The 22,063-nt window shown below is 48.3% G+C and overlaps 1 protein-coding gene across 2 annotated transcripts in view; it reads left to right on the forward strand.

The window, feature by feature from the left end:
• Window positions 1–22,063, forward strand: part of LOC144784260 (mitochondrial Rho GTPase 2-like) — a 1,917,079-nt gene that overhangs the window by 893,186 nt on the left and 1,001,830 nt on the right. For both annotated transcript variants that reach the window (XM_078662926.1, XM_078662927.1), the window contains exons 33-34: window positions 10,173–10,363; window positions 10,701–10,869. In XM_078662926.1, coding sequence (XP_078519052.1) covers window positions 10,173–10,363; window positions 10,701–10,869 — 360 coding nt within the window. The remainder of the gene's footprint in view (window positions 1–10,172; window positions 10,364–10,700; window positions 10,870–22,063) is intronic.

The raw sequence follows: 22,063 nt of genomic DNA on the forward strand, positions 1-22,063 counted from the left end.
ACCCGAATCCCGCGGGCTACTCCCGTCCTAACTGCTGTTAGTCCAGTGTAGTCCCAGCGATTCCCAAGGCTCTAGGCCTTACCACTGATCGAATAGTGATACTTATACCACTTTTTTGATATATGGTTCGAGTGGCCACCGGCCCTATCCATAATTGTGCAACTTTCATATGTTATATTGTGCTTTTGTTTAAACGCTTGTGCTTCATTGCTCATAAAGAGTAGTGGGGATTATTCTGAGAATAAATACATATATTTTTTATAATATATAACTTGTGTGGTGTCCTTTCATTTGATATTACAGGATTGCATATGGTAAAACAGCTGGCTTCACATGCCCTCTTGAGTTAAGCCTTTAACCCCTTCCATGCTCATGACGAGCTCAGCTCGTCATGCAGTACACTGCTTGTGTGCTCATGACGAGCTGAGCTCGTCACGAACAATGGAAATAATGGATCTGTAGCACAGAGCATGAATTGCTGTAGCATTCATGTGGTTAAGGCTGCTTAGTCCATGCTACCCCTAGGATAGCTTGTCTTTTTAAGGTTGACTTACAACCATCACCATAAGGGATTGTTTGGACTGATACAGGGTGCCCACAGAACTGTGGACATCATATACGGGGCCAACTTCTCACACGCTGGCTGTGACCTCTTTGCCCTATCCTACTTCCCCCCCTTGCCCAGAGCAAGTGACCAGGAGCCAACTCCCATAGCCGCGTGGCCTGCTAGCCAGCAGCCACCCACCGAAGGCCCCATTTCCCTCATTGGATAACATTGGGCCTACCTACCTCTGCACCCGGCCGCCCCTGTGCCGCTGGGACTGAACTAACTGTACTCACCTGACCCTGGGGGACCCCTGAGTCTAGGCCCAGAACCCTAACTTCACCAACCAAGTACTCACCTGGAAACCGGTAATTCACTTACCTGCCATTGGATAACATTGACCCATTTTGATTCGAAATTTTTCAAAGTGTGAAGTTTTGAAAACTGAAAATATTCCTATAAAATAAGTCTGAATTCGAAAATACTAACCTGTGATCAGGAGAGAAGCCAGTACTGTACCTTTCAGCCCAGTGCTGAACCGCAAAATTAATCCCTAGCGGGTTTACTAGTAACCTGTATTTTCTCCATAGGAACCCATTGTCTGCTTTTCTATGAAATTTCTTATATCTACTTTTGAAAACTGCAAATAATCTTTAAAACTCATACGAAATACTGAATTGCAATTACCTACCTGTTTTGAGTTAAGCCCCCAGTGCTGGCCCTAAGAGACTAGTGCTGGGTTACAAAAGTAATGCGATCGTACTTTACCTGTAACCTGAATTTCCTCCCATTGGATAACATTGTCAGAATCACCTTGAAAAGTTTCTAAGTGTGAACTTTTAAAACGGCTTTATATTCAGGAAAATTCCTCACAGTAACTAAAACGTTTTTGCTAATCTAGTTTCAGCTTAGACCCCAGGACTGAATCTAAGATGTAGTCCTGGAACTACCAAAGTAATCCATAAAGTAATCAACTGTGCTTTCCTATGAAAAACCCATTGAGCTCAATGCTAGAGTGTGTTTCAGAGTTGTATTGCTTATTAGCTATCCTGTAATTATTGTGTGTACAAACTTATTGCTCCTCTGCAAAGTATTTACATGAGAGTACTCCTACCTTGAAAAGTATATTTTTATAACTGTTGGTTCTAGAAATAAAACAACTGTATCTGAGGATATATCAACAATTGGCCTGGAGTTCAGTTCTTGAGTGTGTGAAACCTTTTGCTGACTAAGTGTGTACAACAAATGCTTTACACTGTCCTCTGGTACTGCCTTACTGCTCGACCAAGCTATCACTTTGGAGAGTAAGGTCAGTTCTGACTTTAACCTCTGTTATACCTTTGGGGTTTGTGGACTCTATACACACTGTACTGACTTATTGTCCAGTATATATACAGCCACTTTCTCACATCCTTCCTGAAACAAGATGTTTGGACATCCTTCATTCCCTGGGACTGTCCATGCAATTCATGGTGGCAAGCCATAGTGAGCATATTTCCCATTTCGGGGCAGAGTACTATAATTATCTATCTCAAGCCGTAGTGTGTTGTTTGAAAAACGTGGGTATTTTTTAGTTCTTCTATCGCTGCTATTTTCACCCAGTTCCCTCCTCCTCCCATGAACATCTTTATTTTCCCTGTTTTCTCCTCTTGGTTTGCTTCTTTTTATCAGTTATTTTCTTCTTTGTTGTGTGTGTCTAGATAATTTTTCAGGCCTTTTGCAACCCCTCAAGCTGGAAAAGTCACTTCACCTTCCCGCGGATCTGCTGCCTCTGGTTCAGGTGAAGGTGTGTCTGTTCACAACCAATTGGGAGAGCTAGAATTGACACATCAGTACCCTACTAGTTGCTCCCAAGGCAGAGCTTCATGCTTAACCTTTTTTTTATGTTCCTGTTTCCCCAAGGTTCTTTGCACCCAAGAGCAGTATTCACACCTGCCTCATAGATTCTTTATATTATAGGTAAGCAGTTCAGTCCACTTCTTGGAAGTTTGTGACAACAATTTCCTGATCCCTCCATGCCAGGACCATTTTTGCACCTTAAGAAATACCGTTTGCACCACAGGGTCTCATCACATCAAGCCAGCACCACAAGTAGTGGTGCTCTTCAGCTTTGTGAAATAGTAAAGAAGTGTCAAGCACTCCAGCCAGTGACTTGGGTATTTTAAAAACATAAAGAATCTGTAGACTAGCTATCAAAAATAAAATTACGGAAGCTGGAAAACACTTTCTTCTCCACCATGGTTGTCTTCTCTAGAATAATATGTAACCCCTCAAGCTACCCAGGCTTTTAGTTCTAAACAAAAGCTCCAAAAAACTATTGAAGCATTTTGAAAAAAAAATTCTTTGACCATTGTTCTAACATTTACCTTAAAGTGGGTGATTCCTCTAGATGTCAGCAAAACACTTTTGCATTGAAAATAATGTAATTTTAAATAGTACTTCAAACCTCTTGCCTGTTACTGCTAACCCTGGCTGAAACACTACGCTACGCTACGCTTGCGGAGTGTGCGTAGTTTGCGCAACTAGGCGCTATGCGAATTACACGTAGCACAGTGCAAAAACACGGAGCGGGCATTTTTTGCTCGCTCGCGGTCCTCAACATCAAGTTGGCGACCGCAAGCGAGCAGAATCACCATCCCGGTGAGAATTTTTCCTTGTTCGCGATCAGAAAAATCAAGATGCCGATTGCGAGCGTGAAAAATAAACCTCCCAGCGAGATTCTCAACGTGGGGTGGTCAGGTTTCTCATTGCGAGTGGTCGCGTATGCTCGCGATGAGAAACTACCAGTCCGCGTTGAGAAAGCTGCCACTCGAGTACAAATCTACTTGAGCGGCAGAAAACGACCACTTGCACTGTGCAAGATGCCGTTTGCAATGATTGCACAGTGCGGACAAGCATCCGACCTGTGCAATTTCCCTACCACACTACGCAGTTCGCGTAGCAACGCATAGCTTGCGTAGTGCGAAGTGCACTTCGCATAGCTATGCGTAGCGCTACTACACAAACTACGCCCAGGGTTAGTTTTAGTTACGGCCTGAGTTGTGTCTATTGTAGGAGTCATGGTTTCCCTCCTTTATTTTCGGTCCATATCTGTCGGGAGGGGGGGTCTGGTTCTTACCTTTGGGTTTTCTTGTTCCTTCCTGTTCTTTTGGCGAGTGCCACTTCCTTCTGCTGTTTCCTTTGGGGATTGGGTTGAGCACAGTGGTGTTTCCAGAGCGTTGACATCAAGTATATCTGAAAGAAACAGTTAGTTATAGATTCCTTACCTTAAAATTACCCCGAGGCGTCAGACTGGATCTGGAAGGTTTTTCATTAACAGTACCCCTGAGCTTCAGAAAGTGGTGTAGATCGACTACATGTTCGTCGTCGTGGTCGCTGGGATTACGCCACAATAGCTACATAGATGCCGACCTCGCGCGCTGATGTCAGTTCTTTCTTTTTCTGCACCAGCTGGCGCAGATCCGGAGAGAGCCGTACCTCCAGTCACATTTTGACTGACTTTTTCTCAACTTTTGTTGACATCGTTTGCAAGTTCATCGACTCTTGGTGCACGGGGGATGCCCGGCTTCAAGGCTTGCGGTTCCTGTATCTGACTGATGTCGGTGACGGATCCACACCGTGTGTGCCTCTTCTTCCTGGGGCGCATACACGACCCAAAGTCGTACCCCGACTGCCAGACCATGAATCTGAAGTCTTTGCGGGAGCGATCTCAAAAACTTCTCGAGGCCCGGCAGTCAGCTCTGCGCCGCTTAATATCCTGGTCGCGTAGGAGGTCAAGGGACTGGTGGGGGAGCCACTATCATTCTTCTTCCAAGTCTTCGTACTCGGGGTCAGGTAAGTCGAAGCACAAGAACAAGTCGAAGATGCATCGTCGCTCTTCGAGTTCTCCCCGTCCGTCGGCTGACGTGACGAGGGATGCAGGTGGTGCAGCTCCACGTGCGGAGCCTGAAGGGTCGACTCCGGCTTTCCCCCCCCCCCCTTTACTGGGACCTGAAGCGACCCCTGCCCAGCTTTGTCAATATTACAAAGCGATGTACGCCATCTTTGGTCAGCCCGACTCCACTGGTGTGCCCTCTGGCCCGCAGACTTGGCTGGGGGCCCTGGGCCTTCGGCGACTTCGGCCTCGGCACCGCAGCGTCCCCGTGGAATCAGGCCTGGATCTGGATCGCCGCCAGTCGACCTTGTAACACCTCCACCGGCGCCGACTCCACTGGCACCACATTCGTAGCTGACGTCGCTGTGTCCCCAGCCGACGTCGACCCCGAGCTCCACCTCAAGGTACACGGAGGCGGACCGGCGTCCGACACCAACGGGTACTTTTGTGCCCCTGTTCTACCCTGGCTCTTTGAGATCAGATTGGCAGCCAAAGGAATGTGAGGAGGACTGGGAGGGGTCTGGAGACTCTTTGACAGACCAGTTGGGTTATGAACTGGACTGGAGAGAGGAACTGGGGGAAGCCAGTGGTCTGGATAACTCCCCAGATCTTGGCATGTTGTCTCCTCCTACCGTGGCTTTGGAGGAGGAAGCATCTTACGCTGTGGTGTTGCGTAGGGCGGCCGAGGCTCTCCACCTTGAGCTACCGACGGTGGCAGTCAGGACTAACCTCCTGACAGAGGTGCTTCAACCGACGGCGAGCTCTTCGTAGCCCCTGCTGCCATTTAATGAAGCCGTTACAAACATCCTTTTGGGCACCTGGTCCAGGCCCAACACAGGGGATCCTGTGGATAGGATGACTACCCGATGCCACCACCCGGTCCCGGGCGACCCCACTTTACACTCCCAACACCTTACCCCTGAGAGCTTGGTGGTCCAACCCTCCACCTCCAAGGGTGCATTCCCTAACGCTTCACCTGATAGGGAATCCAAAAAGCTGGACTATCTTGGGAAGAAGATATTTTCTTCCTCCATCTTGGGACTACGGTTTGTAAAAACTGCATGTCTGTTGGGCTGTTACACCCACTCCGTGTGGGAAACGGTTGCGCAAGTGCTGCCTCAGTGCTTGAAGGAGGCCCGGACCGTACTCGTTCAGCAGTTGCCGAAGGGAGAGACGCAGCGAAGTTTACCATCCGCTGTGGGCTGGATACCGCTGACTCACTAGGTAGAACTATTTCCACGTCGGTAGCCCTTCGTCACTACGCCTGGTTGAGGTCGACTGGTTTTTACGGGGGATGTCCAATCCACCCTCACGGACATGCCCTTTGATGGCCGTCACCTGTTCGGTGACAAAGCAGACAGCGCGCTAGAGTGCTTTAAGGGCTCTTGGGCTACGGCCAGGTCCTTGGGCCTCTACACCACCCACCCTGCGCATTCTAGTTTTCGTCCCTTTCGTCCATCCCTGAGCCGCAGGCCAGCACAAGTTGTTCAGCCCCTGCACGGCCGGGGACGTGGGAACCAACGCTGTGGTTCTGGGGGCCAGCGGACGGGCCAGTCCACCACAGCCCCCTCTGCAGCATCCTCCAAACTCTCCTAGCCTGACCTTTCAGGGCCACCAATCGCCATCACCTCCCCCACTGGCCCCCAATCACGATGGACAGGTGGGTTTTGCAAATAGTCTGAAGGGGCTACTCCCTCTCCTTCGAGACTACCCCTCTATCCATGCCACCTCAGGACCATCGCATTTCGGAGGATCATCTGGCCCTTCTCCAACAGGAAGTTTCAGCACTCATGGCCAAGGGTGCCGTTGTGCGAGTTCCTGTCCCAGAAGTATGTTGTTGTTGCTATTCCCACAAGTTTCTGGTGCCCAAGAAGGACAAAGGCCTGTGTCCTATCTTGGATCTCAGAGACGTCAACCGCTTCCTCCGGAAGGAGAAGTTCAAAATATTGGTGCTGGCTCAGGTCCTGTCTGCCCTCGACACTCGAGACTGGATGGTAGCGTTGGACTTGCAGGACGCTTACTTTCATATCCCCGTCCTGCTAGCCCACTGTCCCAGAAGTAGGTTGTTGCTGCTATTCCCACAAGTTTCTGGTGCCCAAGAAGGACAAAGGCTTGTGTCCTATCTTGGATCTCAGAGACGTCAACCGCTTCCTCCAGAAGGAGAAGTTCAAAATGTTGATGCTGGCTCAGGTCCTGTCTGCCCTCGACACTCGAGACTGGATGGTAGTGTTGGACTTGCAGGACGCTTACTTTCATATCCCCATCCTGCTAGCCCACTTGTGTTACCTACGGTTCACGGTAGGCCACGAGCACTTTCAGTTTACCGTACTTCCCTTTGGACTTACAAGCGCCTCTCGGGTGCTCACGAAAGTGATGGCGGTTGTCGCAGCTCATCTGCGCAGATCAGGGGTTCCAGCCATCCCCTATCTCGACGACTGGCTGTTGAAGGCGGGCTAGCCCCAGGCTGACGTCTCCCACCTCCAGACTACGGCTGACCTCCTGCATTCGCTGGGGTTCACCATCAATGTGCCGAAGTCATACTTGATTCCCTCTCAGACGCTCCTTTTCATCGGGGTGGTTCTGGACACAGCTCAGTTTCGGGCTTATCCTCCCGACCAGCGAGTCCGGGATATTCGGGCTATGATTACATTGTTTCACCCTCTATCCCTGGTTCCAGTAAGAATGACCCTGAGGGTCGAGCCGCATGGCCTCCTGCATCCTGCTGGTGGACTATGCCAGGTGGTATATGCAAGCTCTGCAGTCGGACCTGAAGTTTCAGTAGGCATAGCATCAGGGGAATCTTTCCGATTGCGTTCAGATCTCGGAGGGAACTGCACGTCTAATGCAGTGGTGGGTAACAAACCAGGATTGGGTCAACGGCAGATCCCTTTCCCTTCCCCAACCAGTGTTCACAGTGCTGACAGATGCATCACTGATGGGGTGGGGCGGCCACATGGGCGAGGCGGAGATCAGAGTCCTCTGGTCTACCGCGGAGTCTGGACTCCATATCAACCTTCTGGAGCTTCGGGCCATTCGTCTTGCACTAAAGGCATTCTTTCCCTCTGTCAGAGGAACAGTAGTGCAGGTGTTCACTGACAACACCACCGCCATGTGGTACTGCAACAAATAGGGCAGGGGGTTGTGCACCCTATGTTAAGAGGCTCTCCGCCTTTGGACATGACTGGACCATCAGGGCATATCTCTGGTGGTTCAGCACCTGGCAGGTTATCTGAACGCCAGTACGGATGAGCTCAGCCGCAGGTGCATGATGGCTCACGAATGTCCTCTTCACTCGGAGGGGGTGCAAGGTCTCTTTCAGCAGTGTGGAAAGCCTTGGTTAGATCTATTCGCCACCGAAGAGAATGCGCAATGTCAGCAGGTCTGCACGTTGGAATTTCCAAGGCAGCACTCGCTAGGTGGTGCTTTTCTACGTGAGTGGGGTTGCGGTCTCCTACACAACTTTCTGTCTATACCACTTCTGCCCAGAGTGCTGAAGAAGAACAAGTGCGACCAGGCCCAAGTCATTCTTGTGGCCCTGGATTGGGCATGGGAGAGTCTGGTATCCCGAGATATTACACATGGCCATCGATCCTATGATCAGACTGTGTCTGCTGTAGGAGGTATGGTGGAAAATGGCAGGCAAAATATTTAATGGGCGTATGTGCAGAGAATAAACACCCTGCCTATCTGAGCCATTTAATATATGTTCAGAAAAATTCAACTCCCGCTTTGGGAGTTTGTTCTTTCGGTGCAAATACTTTTGCCAAGTGGGCACTTTCAACATGGTCCCCACAAGACAAACGTTACTGTGGGCAAGAAATCTGCCTGATGTGTCTTCCTTTACAGCAGCTTGATTGAGCTGGGTGGCCTTCTGCCAGGGGAGTGGAGCACACACTTCTGCTGATCTGCAGGACTCCCGTCAAAAGCTAAATGAGGGCCCTATGGTCAATAAGAAATGGCTTTGAGACTAAAATGTAACAAGCAGCAAAAGTAAAGGGCATATGTCATGAAGGACATGTTGTAAAAGAGACCTGGAGTCATATATACAGCCATGAGACAATTACAACTATCATGGAGCTATGAAAGATCCTGTAGGGTAATAAAAAAATGAGGCAGTTAAAAATGTAAAAAAAAGGTAATGATTAAAAGAAACCAGGTACAATAAATAGGACATATTTTCATAAACAACAATGAAAAAAGGATTTGGGGTGAAATAGGACACATGGAAATAAAAAGACTCAGTTTGTCCCAAAAAACAGTAAAGTGAGCAAATGTGTTCTTCATGTATCCTGAAGTGTATCCTGAATGGCCTTGATTGTGGCCAATGCTTCTTTCTACCAAAACCTTTATTGGTAGGTCCAAAGGAGTCTCATCTGAACAATAAGCTCTCCCAAGTGTATGCCAGGCTGCTATGGGATTGAAGAGTGGCGGGCCCGATTACCCTATGAAACTTGAACCCTGATGTCTGTGCTTTGTAGAGCTCTGAGTACCCAGGGAAGTGAGGGTGTAGGTCCCTCACAGCTACAGCTCACTCCCTCTTCAGGTATCCGCTTGAGTTTTACCTAATTACGAATCTAATTTTCAGATGTTTATAGTGTTTTCTATACCGATAAACATATTGCCTTTCAACTTCTTCAGAAGACTTAGGGGTATATCCACTAAGCTCATTAGCCTTTTGGGATGCATCAAGCCCTAAGCCATTTGCAAAATAGGTAATCGCATTTTTTGTGATTACCCATTTTGCGAATGCAGTTAGGGAATTGCAAATTGCGATTCCCTAAATGCAATACATGAAGCATTCTGAGAATGCATCTTTGCATTAAGTAATCGCAAATTACCATCAACCTCAAGTCAATGGTATTTTGCAATTCCTTATGAAAATGCTTAAAATTGCATTTTTCTAAGTGCCATGTGGCGCACACACATGCCCTAAGGGCTTGTGTGTGCACCGCATGTGCACTCATGCCATTTATGTGGCCTTTTGGCCCTCTAGCACCCTTGAAATTGCATGCTCAATTTGCGATTACATTTTTGGTAATCGCAAATTGCGAGTGGTTTCCCATTCATTGTTATGGACCTCTAGGCCCATTTGAATGAATGGGAAGGCATTCCCTATTAGTGAATCGCAATTTGCTATTCGCTAATAGGGAATGTGTAGGAATTGCAATTTATTTAGCGATTCCTAAATGCATAGGGAATTGCGAGTCCTTAATAGCGATTCCTTAAAAATCGCTATTAAGGAATCGCCATCCCTTGCGTTGATGCATGTGCCCCTTAGTTTGTAACATCAGTGCTATGCAGACTTGTAAACGTCTGGGTGAGACATTTCATAGAATATGTTGAAGTTATGCAATTGAGGCAGTACACTTACTGAGAATGTTAGCACTGACTGAGTGAAGGGGGTTTTCTGCCATTGAGTGGTAGTTTGTAAGGGTTCATCAATAGGCTTTTCTGTGGGTCTCAGGCAGATCGGTACTTGTTCTTTGTAGTATGTGGATAGGCTATAATTTTAATCCACTATGGGTGGAATACTGCTGAGTGTATGGTGGTGCTGCTATACCTTATAGGTGTGAGGTCATTTTGGATATCTTTGTACTGCGTTGCATTGATCCTGAATTGTTATGCATTGATACAAAAACAATTGTAGGTTCATCCTGTTTTCATCTCTGTTGCTACTTTTTTTTTTTTATTCTATGTTGATAATGAATTGCTATATGTTGGTAATGAATTGTTCCATGTTCATGACTTCATTAGGAGATTACAGAGATCGGACCCTGGCTTTGTGGGACACCAAGACTTTTGAGCTTCTGGTAGCCAATACATTTCTTGAGCCAATCCAGGAAGTTGCTTTTAACCCCATGTCTGCTGACCAGTTTGCTGGTGTAGGAACTGGAGCTGTGACGTTCTGGGTGATGGAGAAGAGGGGAGTGGAAGTCAAACTGAAAGTAAGACTCGAGGGTTTCTTCTCCCCATTTTACTCCATTCTTAGGCAATGCCTACCACACACTCGCCTCCTGCGGGCAATTTCACCCATGCCTGTCTTACCTGCAGTTCCCTGACCAATCTACTACTTTCTTTTCACTCGTAGTTTTACCTTTTCAGTTTGCGATCATCTGCCATCATTTATTCAGCGCGGATTTCTGCATCCCTTTGTCACTGTTGTGTATTATCCCTAGTCTTACTCCTTATCCTTTTATTGTAATCACGCATGCCTCTCTATTTTATGTTCTTACCCATCTCTGCCCAACTGTTGCCTCATTTTCTATCCTGCTCCAATTGCAGAGCCACAGGTCTCCCATTCCTGATGAGGTGAGCCCTGCAGAATTGACCTCACTGACGTACAATACAAACGCTCTGCTGTACTGCGGCACCAACACGGGCCGTGTCTGCGTCTGGGACACAGAAAGCCGCCGTTGTTTCATGACCTGGGAGGCGGACGAGGGAGAGATAGGCAAGTATTTCAGATAGAGTAAAAGACTTGATTTTGAAAGAATATCATTGTTTTGCTGTTGATGTGTGTGGGAAGTCTTGTGTGTTGATACAGGCCCAGTAAGAAACCCTCCCACAATCCTAATCAACAAAAAATACCAGGGTCCCACGCGAGGACCTCCCTGTGGATATTTGGCCTTTGCACCCTTGTGCTTCGGCAGATGGTACCCGTATGTACCTTACAGCCTCTGGATCGACCTGTAACTCCGCCACAGCTCTGGGTGTGGCCACCATCACCCCAGAGCCCCCCCCCCCAAAAAATAGCCTCCATTGCTTACCCCCTGCTGTCTCCAAGGCCTCCCCCAGAGCAAGTAAGAACTGGTCCATACCCACTCTGGACAGGTGTACCCCATCTTCATCAAAACACCCTGTGGCCTTAGTGTGCAGTAAACCACGATGGATGAAGCCAAACCCCCTTTGCTCAGTGAATTTCCTCATGGCGCTGTTAACCTTCCTGCGAGAGACCTCCATGGCTTCCCTTGATTGTGCACCCTGCCATACACGCTGGGGCGTTCTCAGACCACCATATCTCAAAGGTCCCCAGCTGGTTGCTAAACTTACACATGGTGACTGTCAATGCTTGTAGCAGTGCCCTTCTCCCCAGAGATGCCATATTATTCCCTTCCCCCTTCCGCCCCGCCCCCCAAGACTCTGCTGCAGCTTCTACAGCAAGCAGGTCCAGGGCATGCCTGGGTATCCTAGCCAAATAATGTCTACTGTGTTCAGAGAATTTACGCAAGGCGCAAGGCTTCCTGGCCTCCCTTGACCGGGCTCCTTGCTTCACTAAGCAAGGGGTTATCCTTGACCCCTATCTCACATGTCCCTCAATAGTAGATATCTTACGCATTGAGGACTTTATTTCTTGCAGCAGTGCCTTCCTACACAAGGAAGACAACTCATTGCTTCTTAAGTGTATATCCCACTGTTAGAAGGGGAGACGCCCCCCCACCGGTCTGTGCCGCAGCTATCTTCAGCAAGCTGATCCAGCGCTAGCCCAGGCCCCCAAACCGAATTAACTCAGTGGTGGAAACAACACCTGTCTCCGATTCCTGCATTCCGCCCCTTGTGCCACCCTGAAGACGCACGAAAGGCCATATACCCAACCATAGATCCTGGCAAAATAAAGAAATGCTGGGCTGGTTAACTCCCTTAATTGAGCACTGCACACCTTTCTATACACTTCAGATTGCCCTAAGCCTATTTACCTACATCCTGCTTGCTCAAGCCCCTCTCCAGGTCCAGCAAACTGTCCATGCCCCCTCTGGACAAGGGTAGGCATTTTTACCTACATCCAGCAGATACCCGGGCCTCTCCCCGGTCCAGCAAACAAGTCCAAACCCACTTTTAGCAATATTTATACTTGTAAATACCAGCCCTTTGGGAATGCCAAATGTTCTTTAATACGTGTGGCCCATTTGTGCTTTAACCCGTAGTTTCCCCAATCTTTGGACCGTAGCACACTTGTTGGATGACAACTTCCACCCTTCATGGCTGCTTGCCAAGGCTATAGGGCGGGAGAATTTACACCTGTTTTTTATTGTTACTCAACTCAATATTACTTGATATACTGACCTCAGAAAGATGAAATGCTAAGTGGACCTACCAGGATCTGAACCTGTGACCAAGAGGTCGAACACAAGCCCCTTTCAGTTCTGCCGCTCCACAGTCCTGTGAACTTGTATCCCACGGCCGACTTCTGGCACCTTAGCGCTTACTTTGACATGCCTGAGCTAGACATCTACATCTAACAGGCCTGCCAACCGGCTGCCCTCCAAATTGCAGTCCCAATGCTAGCTGACAACTCCCAAGGAAAATTTGCTTAACTGAAGCAACTGGTAACATGCAATCTAATTTGATCAGGGGACATGGAGTAAACCTAGGAGTAATGTACCTGCACCCTCTTAACTAAGACTGCCAAATGTGCTCTGGTAGTTGTCCGTATTAGTGCTCCATCCCCTCCGTTTCAGCACTATCAAGGCAAACTGCACCCTCTTGGGAACGGCACACTCACGCCCCAGCTGACAGAAAGTGCCTATTAGTGTGTAGCCCCTAACCTTATGTTTTTCACTGACGCCCTATAAGCCCGCCAGGCTATTACTGTAGTGCGCCCCCAGGTACCCCTACCTGCTTCCCTATTGTGCCCCTTGGGTTCAAACCATTAAACTGGTATCATGGCTCAGGGTGACCTGTGCTTGCAGCTGCCCTTGATGCTACTCGACTTGGCGACCATGTGAGGAAGAGGGGTTGGAGAGGACCTACTTGGCTGGGAGGCAGCTGCAGGCTTAGAATCTGGCGGTCCCTCACTGTGCGCTCCTATTCCCCCCACAGTGAGTCTCAACTGGGAAGCCTCTGCCTACTTGCAAACTTACAGAAAACCCGTTAACCCACCCCATTCCGCTACCTCTCCAGTTATCATGCTGAGTGTGTGCGTGTCTCTCGAAACCAAAAGACCATATATACGCTGGTGGCTGTCCCCACTAGCTACGTGCCTGCCCTGTTTCCGATGCAATTCAGGGCATGGGCCCTGAGCCATGGATGTCTTGATCATAAACCTAATAAGGCACACAATGAACCATAGACATATCTAATGTCTCTGAGGTGAAGCCATCAGCTGACCCCAGACTGGCCAGACGCCAGAAACTTCGGATGTCACAAGTAGCCCTCTGGGTTACAAAGGACCATCAGTTCCCAAAAAACAGCCCATTGGAGGTAAACCAAGCAGTCTAAAATCTGCTTCCACCTGGACTTCCTGAAACCTCTGCATCCCACTTCCGGATTATGATCGATGAGCTTCATAAATACCGGCTTTTCCTGCTAAGTGTGCCCAGTTCGTACCCTGCATTTATTTTACTTTCTGTTCTCTCTCTGACTGCCAACTAGAAGTATATTTGTAAGTACCCATCCAAATGCTAAAACAACTAGAATGCAAGCATAACTTGTTGGTAGACATTCAACCTCTGGCTTGAAGCTCATCAAGCGTCGCAAGTCAAATACTGAGTTGAGAAACCCTTTATTTAACTTGAACCGAGATGCCCCGGTACCTCTGGTCCTATTACAAGGAAGGTGTGGTGCCTCCCACAGCTGGTAACGTATTGTATAACCTGAGGCCCACTCTGTTTTAGCAGTTCACCCCTGTAAAACCCAGTCACGATATTCCTGCCAATATCCTATCTGTTCAGAAAAGGGGGTGGTGATGAACAGAGTGTCTGAATTAAACAGACCACTCTTACCCAGTCCAAAGATCAAGGCTTGATCCATCACCGTTATTTATCTCACTGCCCCATCCCAGCTCAGAACCTGGCTATATGCAAATTAGTCTGTCCCTGGCCCAGTGCATCATGGGAACAGGGCAGACCAAACTACCAAGCCAATTCTTCACCAGAAAGGAGACAAGCTACCGGGGACCGGTTTCTGGCATTTCAGCCTCTTCGGCCCGGCTTGCTTGAATCCTGATGGAGCAGTGAGAAAGGGACTCATGTCTGAGTATACCCTGCCACACCTATAGTGGCCAAAAACGATTCAGAAAAGGGGGTGGTGATGAACAGAGTGTCTGAATTAAACAGACCACTCTTACCCAGTCCAAAGATCAAGGCTTGATCCATCACCGTTATTTATCTCACTGCCCCATCCCAGCTCAGAACCTGGCTATATGCAAATTAGTCTGTCCCTGGCCCAGTGCATCATGGGAACAGGGCAGACCAAACTACCAAGCCAATTCTTCACCAGAAAGGAGACAAGCTACCGGGGACCGGTTTCTGGCATTTCAGCCTCTTCGGCCCGGCTTGCTTGAATCCTGATGGAGCAGTGAGAAAGGGACTCATGTCTGAGTATACCCTGCCACACCTATAGTGGCCAAAAACGATTCAGAAAAGGGGGTGGTGATGAACAGAGTGTCTGAATTAAACAGACCACTCTTACCCAGTCCAAAGATCAAGGCTTGATCCATCACCGTTATTTATCTCACTGCCCCATCCCAGCTCAGAACCTGGCTATATGCAAATTAGTCTGTCCCTGGCCCAGTGCATCATGGGAACAGGGCAGACCAAACTACCAAGCCAATTCTTCACCAGAAAGGAGACAAGCTACCGGGGACCGGTTTCTGGCATTTCAGCCTCTTCGGCCCGGCTTGCTTGAATCCTGATGGAGCAGTGAGAAAGGGACTCATGTCTGAGTATACCCTGCCACACCTATAGTGGCCAAAAACGATTCAGAAAAGGGGGTGGTGATGAACAGAGTGTCTGAATTAAACAGACCACTCTTACCCAGTCCAAAGATCAAGGCTTGATCCATCACCGTTATTTATCTCACTGCCCCATCCCAGCTCAGAACCTGGCTATATGCAAATTAGTCTGTCCCTGGCCCAGTGCATCATGGGAACAGGGCAGACCAAACTACCAAGCCAATTCTTCACCAGAAAGGAGACAAGCTACCGGGGACCGGTTTCTGGCATTTCAGCCTCTTCGGCCCGGCTTGCTTGAATCCTGATGGAGCAGTGAGAAAGGGACTCATGTCTGAGTATACCCTGCCACACCTATAGTGGCCAAAAACGATTCAGAAAAGGGGGTGGTGATGAACAGAGTGTCTGAATTAAACAGACCACTCTTACCCAGTCCAAAGATCAAGGCTTGATCCATCACCGTTATTTATCTCACTGCCCCATCCCAGCTCAGAACCTGGCTATATGCAAATTAGTCTGTCCCTGGCCCAGTGCATCATGGGAACAGGGCAGACCAAACTACCAAGCCAATTCTTCACCAGAAAGGAGACAAGCTACCGGGGACCGGTTTCTGGCATTTCAGCCTCTTCGGCCCGGCTTGCTTGAATCCTGATGGAGCAGTGAGAAAGGGACTCATGTCTGAGTATACCCTGCCACACCTATAGTGGCCAAAAACGATTCAGAAAAGGGGGTGGTGATGAACAGAGTGTCTGAATTAAACAGACCACTCTTACCCAGTCCAAAGATCAAGGCTTGATCCATCACCGTTATTTATCTCACTGCCCCATCCCAGCTCAGAACCTGGCTATATGCAAATTAGTCTGTCCCTGGCCCAGTGCATCATGGGAACAGGGCAGACCAAACTACCAAGCCAATTCTTCACCAGAAAGGAGACAAGCTACCGGGGACCGGTTTCTGGCATTTCAGCCTCTTCGGCCCGGCTTGCTTGAATCCTGATGGAGCAGTGAGAAAGGGACTCATGTCTGAGTATACCCTGCCACACCTATAGTGGCCAAAAACGATTCAGAAAAGGGGGTGGTGATGAACAGAGTGTCTGAATTAAACAGACCACTCTTACCCAGTCCAAAGATCAAGGCTTGATCCATCACCGTTATTTATCTCACTGCCCCATCCCAGCTCAGAACCTGGCTATATGCAAATTAGTCTGTCCCTGGCCCAGTGCATCATGGGAACAGGGCAGACCAAACTACCAAGCCAATTCTTCACCAGAAAGGAGACAAGCTACCGGGGACCGGTTTCTGGCATTTCAGCCTCTTCGGCCCGGCTTGCTTGAATCCTGATGGAGCAGTGAGAAAGGGACTCATGTCTGAGTATACCCTGCCACACCTATAGTGGCCAAAAATGATTCAGAAAAGGGGGTGGTGATGAACAGAGTGTCTGAATTAAACAGACCACTCTTACCCAGTCCAAAGATCAAGGCTTGATCCATCACCGTTATTTATCTCACTGCCCCATCCCAGCTCAGAACCTGGCTATATGCAAATTAGTCTGTCCCTGGCCCAGTGCATCATGGGAACAGGGCAGACCAAACTACCAAGCCAATTCTTCACCAGAAAGGAGACAAGCTACCGGGGACCGGTTTCTGGCATTTCAGCCTCTTCGGCCCGGCTTGCTTGAATCCTGATGGAGCAGTGAGAAAGGGACTCATGTCTGAGTATACCCTGCCACACCTATAGTGGCCAAAAACGATTCAGAAAAGGGGGTGGTGATGAACAGAGTGTCTGAATTAAACAGACCACTCTTACCCAGTCCAAAGATCAAGGCTTGATCCATCACCGTTATTTATCTCACTGCCCCATCCCAGCTCAGAACCTGGCTATATGCAAATTAGTCTGTCCCTGGCCCAGTGCATCATGGGAACAGGGCAGACCAAACTACCAAGCCAATTCTTCACCAGAAAGGAGACAAGCTACCGGGGACCGGTTTCTGGCATTTCAGCCTCTTCGGCCCGGCTTGCTTGAATCCTGATGGAGCAGTGAGAAAGGGACTCATGTCTGAGTATACCCTGCCACACCTATAGTGGCCAAAAACGATTCAGAAAAGGGGGTGGTGATGAACAGAGTGTCTGAATTAAACAGACCACTCTTACCCAGTCCAAAGATCAAGGCTTGATCCATCACCGTTATTTATCTCACTGCCCCATCCCAGCTCAGAACCTGGCTATATGCAAATTAGTCTGTCCCTGGCCCAGTGCATCATGGGAACAGGGCAGACCAAACTACCAAGCCAATTCTTCACCAGAAAGGAGACAAGCTACCGGGGACCGGTTTCTGGCATTTCAGCCTCTTCGGCCCGGCTTGCTTGAATCCTGATGGAGCAGTGAGAAAGGGACTCATGTCTGAGTATACCCTGCCACACCTATAGTGGCCAAAAACGATTCAGAAAAGGGGGTGGTGATGAACAGAGTGTCTGAATTAAACAGACCACTCTTACCCAGTCCAAAGATCAAGGCTTGATCCATCACCGTTATTTATCTCACTGCCCCATCCCAGCTCAGAACCTGGCTATATGCAAATTAGTCTGTCCCTGGCCCAGTGCATCATGGGAACAGGGCAGACCAAACTACCAAGCCAATTCTTCACCAGAAAGGAGACAAGCTACCGGGGACCGGTTTCTGGCATTTCAGCCTCTTCGGCCCGGCTTGCTTGAATCCTGATGGAGCAGTGAGAAAGGGACTCATGTCTGAGTATACCCTGCCACACCTATAGTGGCCAAAAACGATTCAGAAAAGGGGGTGGTGATGAACAGAGTGTCTGAATTAAACAGACCACTCTTACCCAGTCCAAAGATCAAGGCTTGATCCATCACCGTTATTTATCTCACTGCCCCATCCCAGCTCAGAACCTGGCTATATGCAAATTAGTCTGTCCCTGGCCCAGTGCATCATGGGAACAGGGCAGACCAAACTACCAAGCCGATTCTTCACCAGAAAGGAGACAAGCTACCGGGGACCGGTTTCTGGCATTTCAGCCTCTTCGGCCCGGCTTGCTTGAATCCTGATGGAGCAGTGAGAAAGGGACTCATGTCTGAGTATACCCTGCCACACCTATAGTGGCCAAAAACGATTCAGAAAAGGGGGTGGTGATGAACAGAGTGTCTGAATTAAACAGACCACTCTTACCCAGTCCAAAGATCAAGGCTTGATCCATCACCGTTATTTATCTCACTGCCCCATCCCAGCTCAGAACCTGGCTATATGCAAATTAGTCTGTCCCTGGCCCAGTGCATCATGGGAACAGGGCAGACCAAACTACCAAGCCGATTCTTCACCAGAAAGGAGACAAGCTACAGGGGACCGGTTTCTGGCATTTCAGCCTCTTCGGCCCGGCTTGCTTGAATCCTGATGGAGCAGTGAGAAAGGGACTCATGTCTGAGTATACCCTGCCACACCTATAGTGGCCAAAAACGATTCAGAAAAGGGGGTGGTGATGAACAGAGTGTCTGAATTAAACAGACCACTCTTACCCAGTCCAAAGATCAAGGCTTGATCCATCACCGTTATTTATCTCACTGCCCCATCCCAGCTCAGAACCTGGCTATATGCAAATTAGTCTGTCCCTGGCCCAGTGCATCATGGGAACAGGGCAGACCAAACTACCAAGCCAATTCTTCACCAGAAAGGAGACAAGCTACCGGGGACCGGTTTCTGGCATTTCAGCCTCTTCGGCCCGGCTTGCTTGAATCCTGATGGAGCAGTGAGAAAGGGACTCATGTCTGAGTATACCCTGCCACACCTATAGTGGCCAAAAACGATTCAGAAAAGGGGGTGGTGATGAACAGAGTGTCTGAATTAAACAGACCACTCTTACCCAGTCCAAAGATCAAGGCTTGATCCATCACCGTTATTTATCTCACTGCCCCATCCCAGCTCAGAACCTGGCTATATGCAAATTAGTCTGTCCCTGGCCCAGTGCATCATGGGAACAGGGCAGACCAAACTACCAAGCCAATTCTTCACCAGAAAGGAGACAAGCTACCGGGGACCGGTTTCTGGCATTTCAGAGACTCTGTCCATCACCACCCCTTGTTGTAAATAAAACCCCAGTGTAAGAATTGGCTTTTGTAGTCTGGTCTGCCCTGTTCCCATGATGCACTGGGCCAGGGACAGACTAATTTGCATACAGCCAGGTTCTGAAACTGGGATGGTGCAATGAGCTAAAAAACGGTGTTGGATCTAGCCCTGATCTCTTGACTGGGTGAGAGTACTCTGCCTAATGCAGAGACTCTGTCCATCACCACCCCTTGTTGTAAATAATATCCTATCTGTGTCTCTTCAAACTTGTTCCGAATAGCCCTGCCTCTTTCTGATAATTAATGGCCATCTCTTTCTCAGAACCTAAACCTCCCTATTATGCCAATTCACGTCTCAACTTGAATTCAATTCAACTCACGCGTCCTGCGAGCCTACCTTCACCTGGCACCTTTCCCTTTCCATTCTACCCTTCTTGCGTGAGTATGGGGTTAATTGTTTGTATTTTTTTTTCTGAGATAACACTGCATTTACTATCATACTATGTGCTGCTACATGTTTCCACTGGTCTCTTTACTGTGCCTTATGTACTCCGAAGTCTAAGTGAGAGTACACGGACCTCATGTAAATCGCGGGCACCGGCAGCGCCATGGGTTGCCCTCTCTACTTGGAGGGGGGTGAGCAATACATGGTATGAACCTGTGGATTCTGGTGCACTGCACCAGAGCATGCGACCCTGCCCACAATGTGGCACAGCCAAGCTGAAATGTAGATGACCCTGTCTACACTAGATTATTAATCATATGTTGATCAGGTTACTGTTACCTGCCTCCAACGTCCTTCTTATAGCTTAGGGAGACCGAACCAGGCTAAATCTCTGTGCAAATTGATGCTGCATCACCATAATGCCAATGCCCTGAGTATAAGAGACTGGTGATGCTGTGATACAACTTATGTATATGTGGGCAGTGTTACACCCGTCAGTTCATATTTCAAGCACATGTGTTCTTACAGATCGAAACAAAGTATCAATAACAATAACTGCCCATGCAGGAACCATGGACACACCCTAGCTGTCTCTGTGGTGGGGAGTTTGAGAACAACAGATAGGCCTTAGCAAGAGACTAGGATGTCGTTAAGCATCAATCCCAGGATAGTGACTTGTGTTTTTAACAATGTAACACTGCAGCTAAGATCCGCCCAAACTATCCCTCCAGCAAGCCTGGAGGTAGTGGGTAATTCTGACTCATGCTATGTTTATGTTTTCCGTAAACATGCCCCTAATTCACCTGCTGAGTACTGCAGGGGCCCTGCCAATGAATGGCTTCGCACACTTAAACATTGGTGGCAAACTCCCCCAGCTGTCTGCTACTACCATGCCAATTCCCTACCAAGAAGGATAGCTGACAATTGACAGCCTTTCCTAATATCAATGACGTACCTGCGCATCAGCCAAAGACTAATTTCTCTGTAGAGGCAGCGTTCTTACACCCTAATTCATTCTAGCCAAGGCAGCTCCCTAGAGTGCCACAGTGTGCTAGACAAAGTGTGCCACTTCAGCCTAACATTAACTTTGCTTGAAAACCATGCTTTACAACAGATCCCACTAATAATATTGATGAGGATACCGCAGTTCCCACCCCAATACATTTACATAAGCTATGACACTACAAGCAAAGCGAAGTCTAGGGGTTGATTGATAGTGCTAGACGTATAAGGTTTGCAGCTGCAACTTCTAAGTGTCATTGGTCTACGTTCCCGCAGGCCTTACAATTATTCCTGCATATCTTACTTTTATCACCCCTTTGCAACACAAACCCCCTATAACAGAGGTCTTCAAACTTTGCGGCTGAGCCCCCCCATCTAAACCTTTTTATACGTCGAGCCCCCCCACCACCACCACCTGACAAAAAAGTTCTGGAAGCTGGTACTCTGCATCATTGATGCCCATTCCCTACTGCAGAGCCCACGTCATGTAGGGCAAATAACATTAAATAAAGTAAGAGTGCTTAGTAAACTGACATTTTGTAGTGCTTGTGCTTATTATACAGTTCAAATGAAAAGTCTCCAAGAAAACATTAGCCCCAAATAATTACATTGGTGCTTCATTTCATTTATTTATTTTATTTTACAGAGTTTTATAGAGCACAAACTTGACCCGAATCGGGTATCAGAGCGCTTTACATAGCACCAGTTGCATTACATGAGGACACATTCATTTTTTTTGTTAGGCACGGGGAGATTAAGTGATTTGCCCAGAATCACAGGATGTGCAGCGTCATTGCCGAAACTTGAGCCCAGTTCCCACTTGTACTTGAAAACCTGCTACTCCATTCATAGCTCCCGTGGTACATCCAAGTAAGCGCTCAAAGCAATAAGCACTGCGGACAGCCTTGCGACCAGCTGTCCAGAACGCCAGCTTAAACCTTTGCTCAACACATGAGAACAATTCAGCCTACGGGCACCAGTGGATAAGCTGCCTGCCTAACAGATCGCATAAAGTGTTACAATAGCCTGGGCAACAAGCACGCGGCTCCCATTGTTCCCCGCCCCAACGCTGACTGCAGACACCACTCCTGTAATTGTTACTAAGGATTTCCAAATCATTTTGGCTGACTCAATGGAGAAGCTTTTGATTTCTTCCCGTATTCATTGTAATTGTTGGCGTTCTGCTTCCCCTGCGGTCATTGCTGCCGCCATTTCCATACGGAGCGCTCTGGCTTCAAGTTGAGGGAGCTGGTGGTCGTGGGTCTGATGCCTGCGCTTAAGGAAACCTATAGCATACCCCCGAATTGTGGCTTTGCCCGCTTCCCAGAGTGTACCCTGACCCTGCACTGTGCCTTCGTTAATACTTATGTATTTAATTTATTTAAGTTTTGTATAGCGCTAGCTAGACTCGAAGGTATCAGTGCGCTTCACAACGGATACAAATAAGCATCAACATAACAG

This window comes from Lissotriton helveticus, chromosome 10 (genome assembly GCF_964261635.1).
Source record: "Lissotriton helveticus chromosome 10, aLisHel1.1, whole genome shotgun sequence".
Taxonomy (NCBI): Eukaryota; Metazoa; Chordata; class Amphibia; order Caudata; family Salamandridae; genus Lissotriton; species Lissotriton helveticus.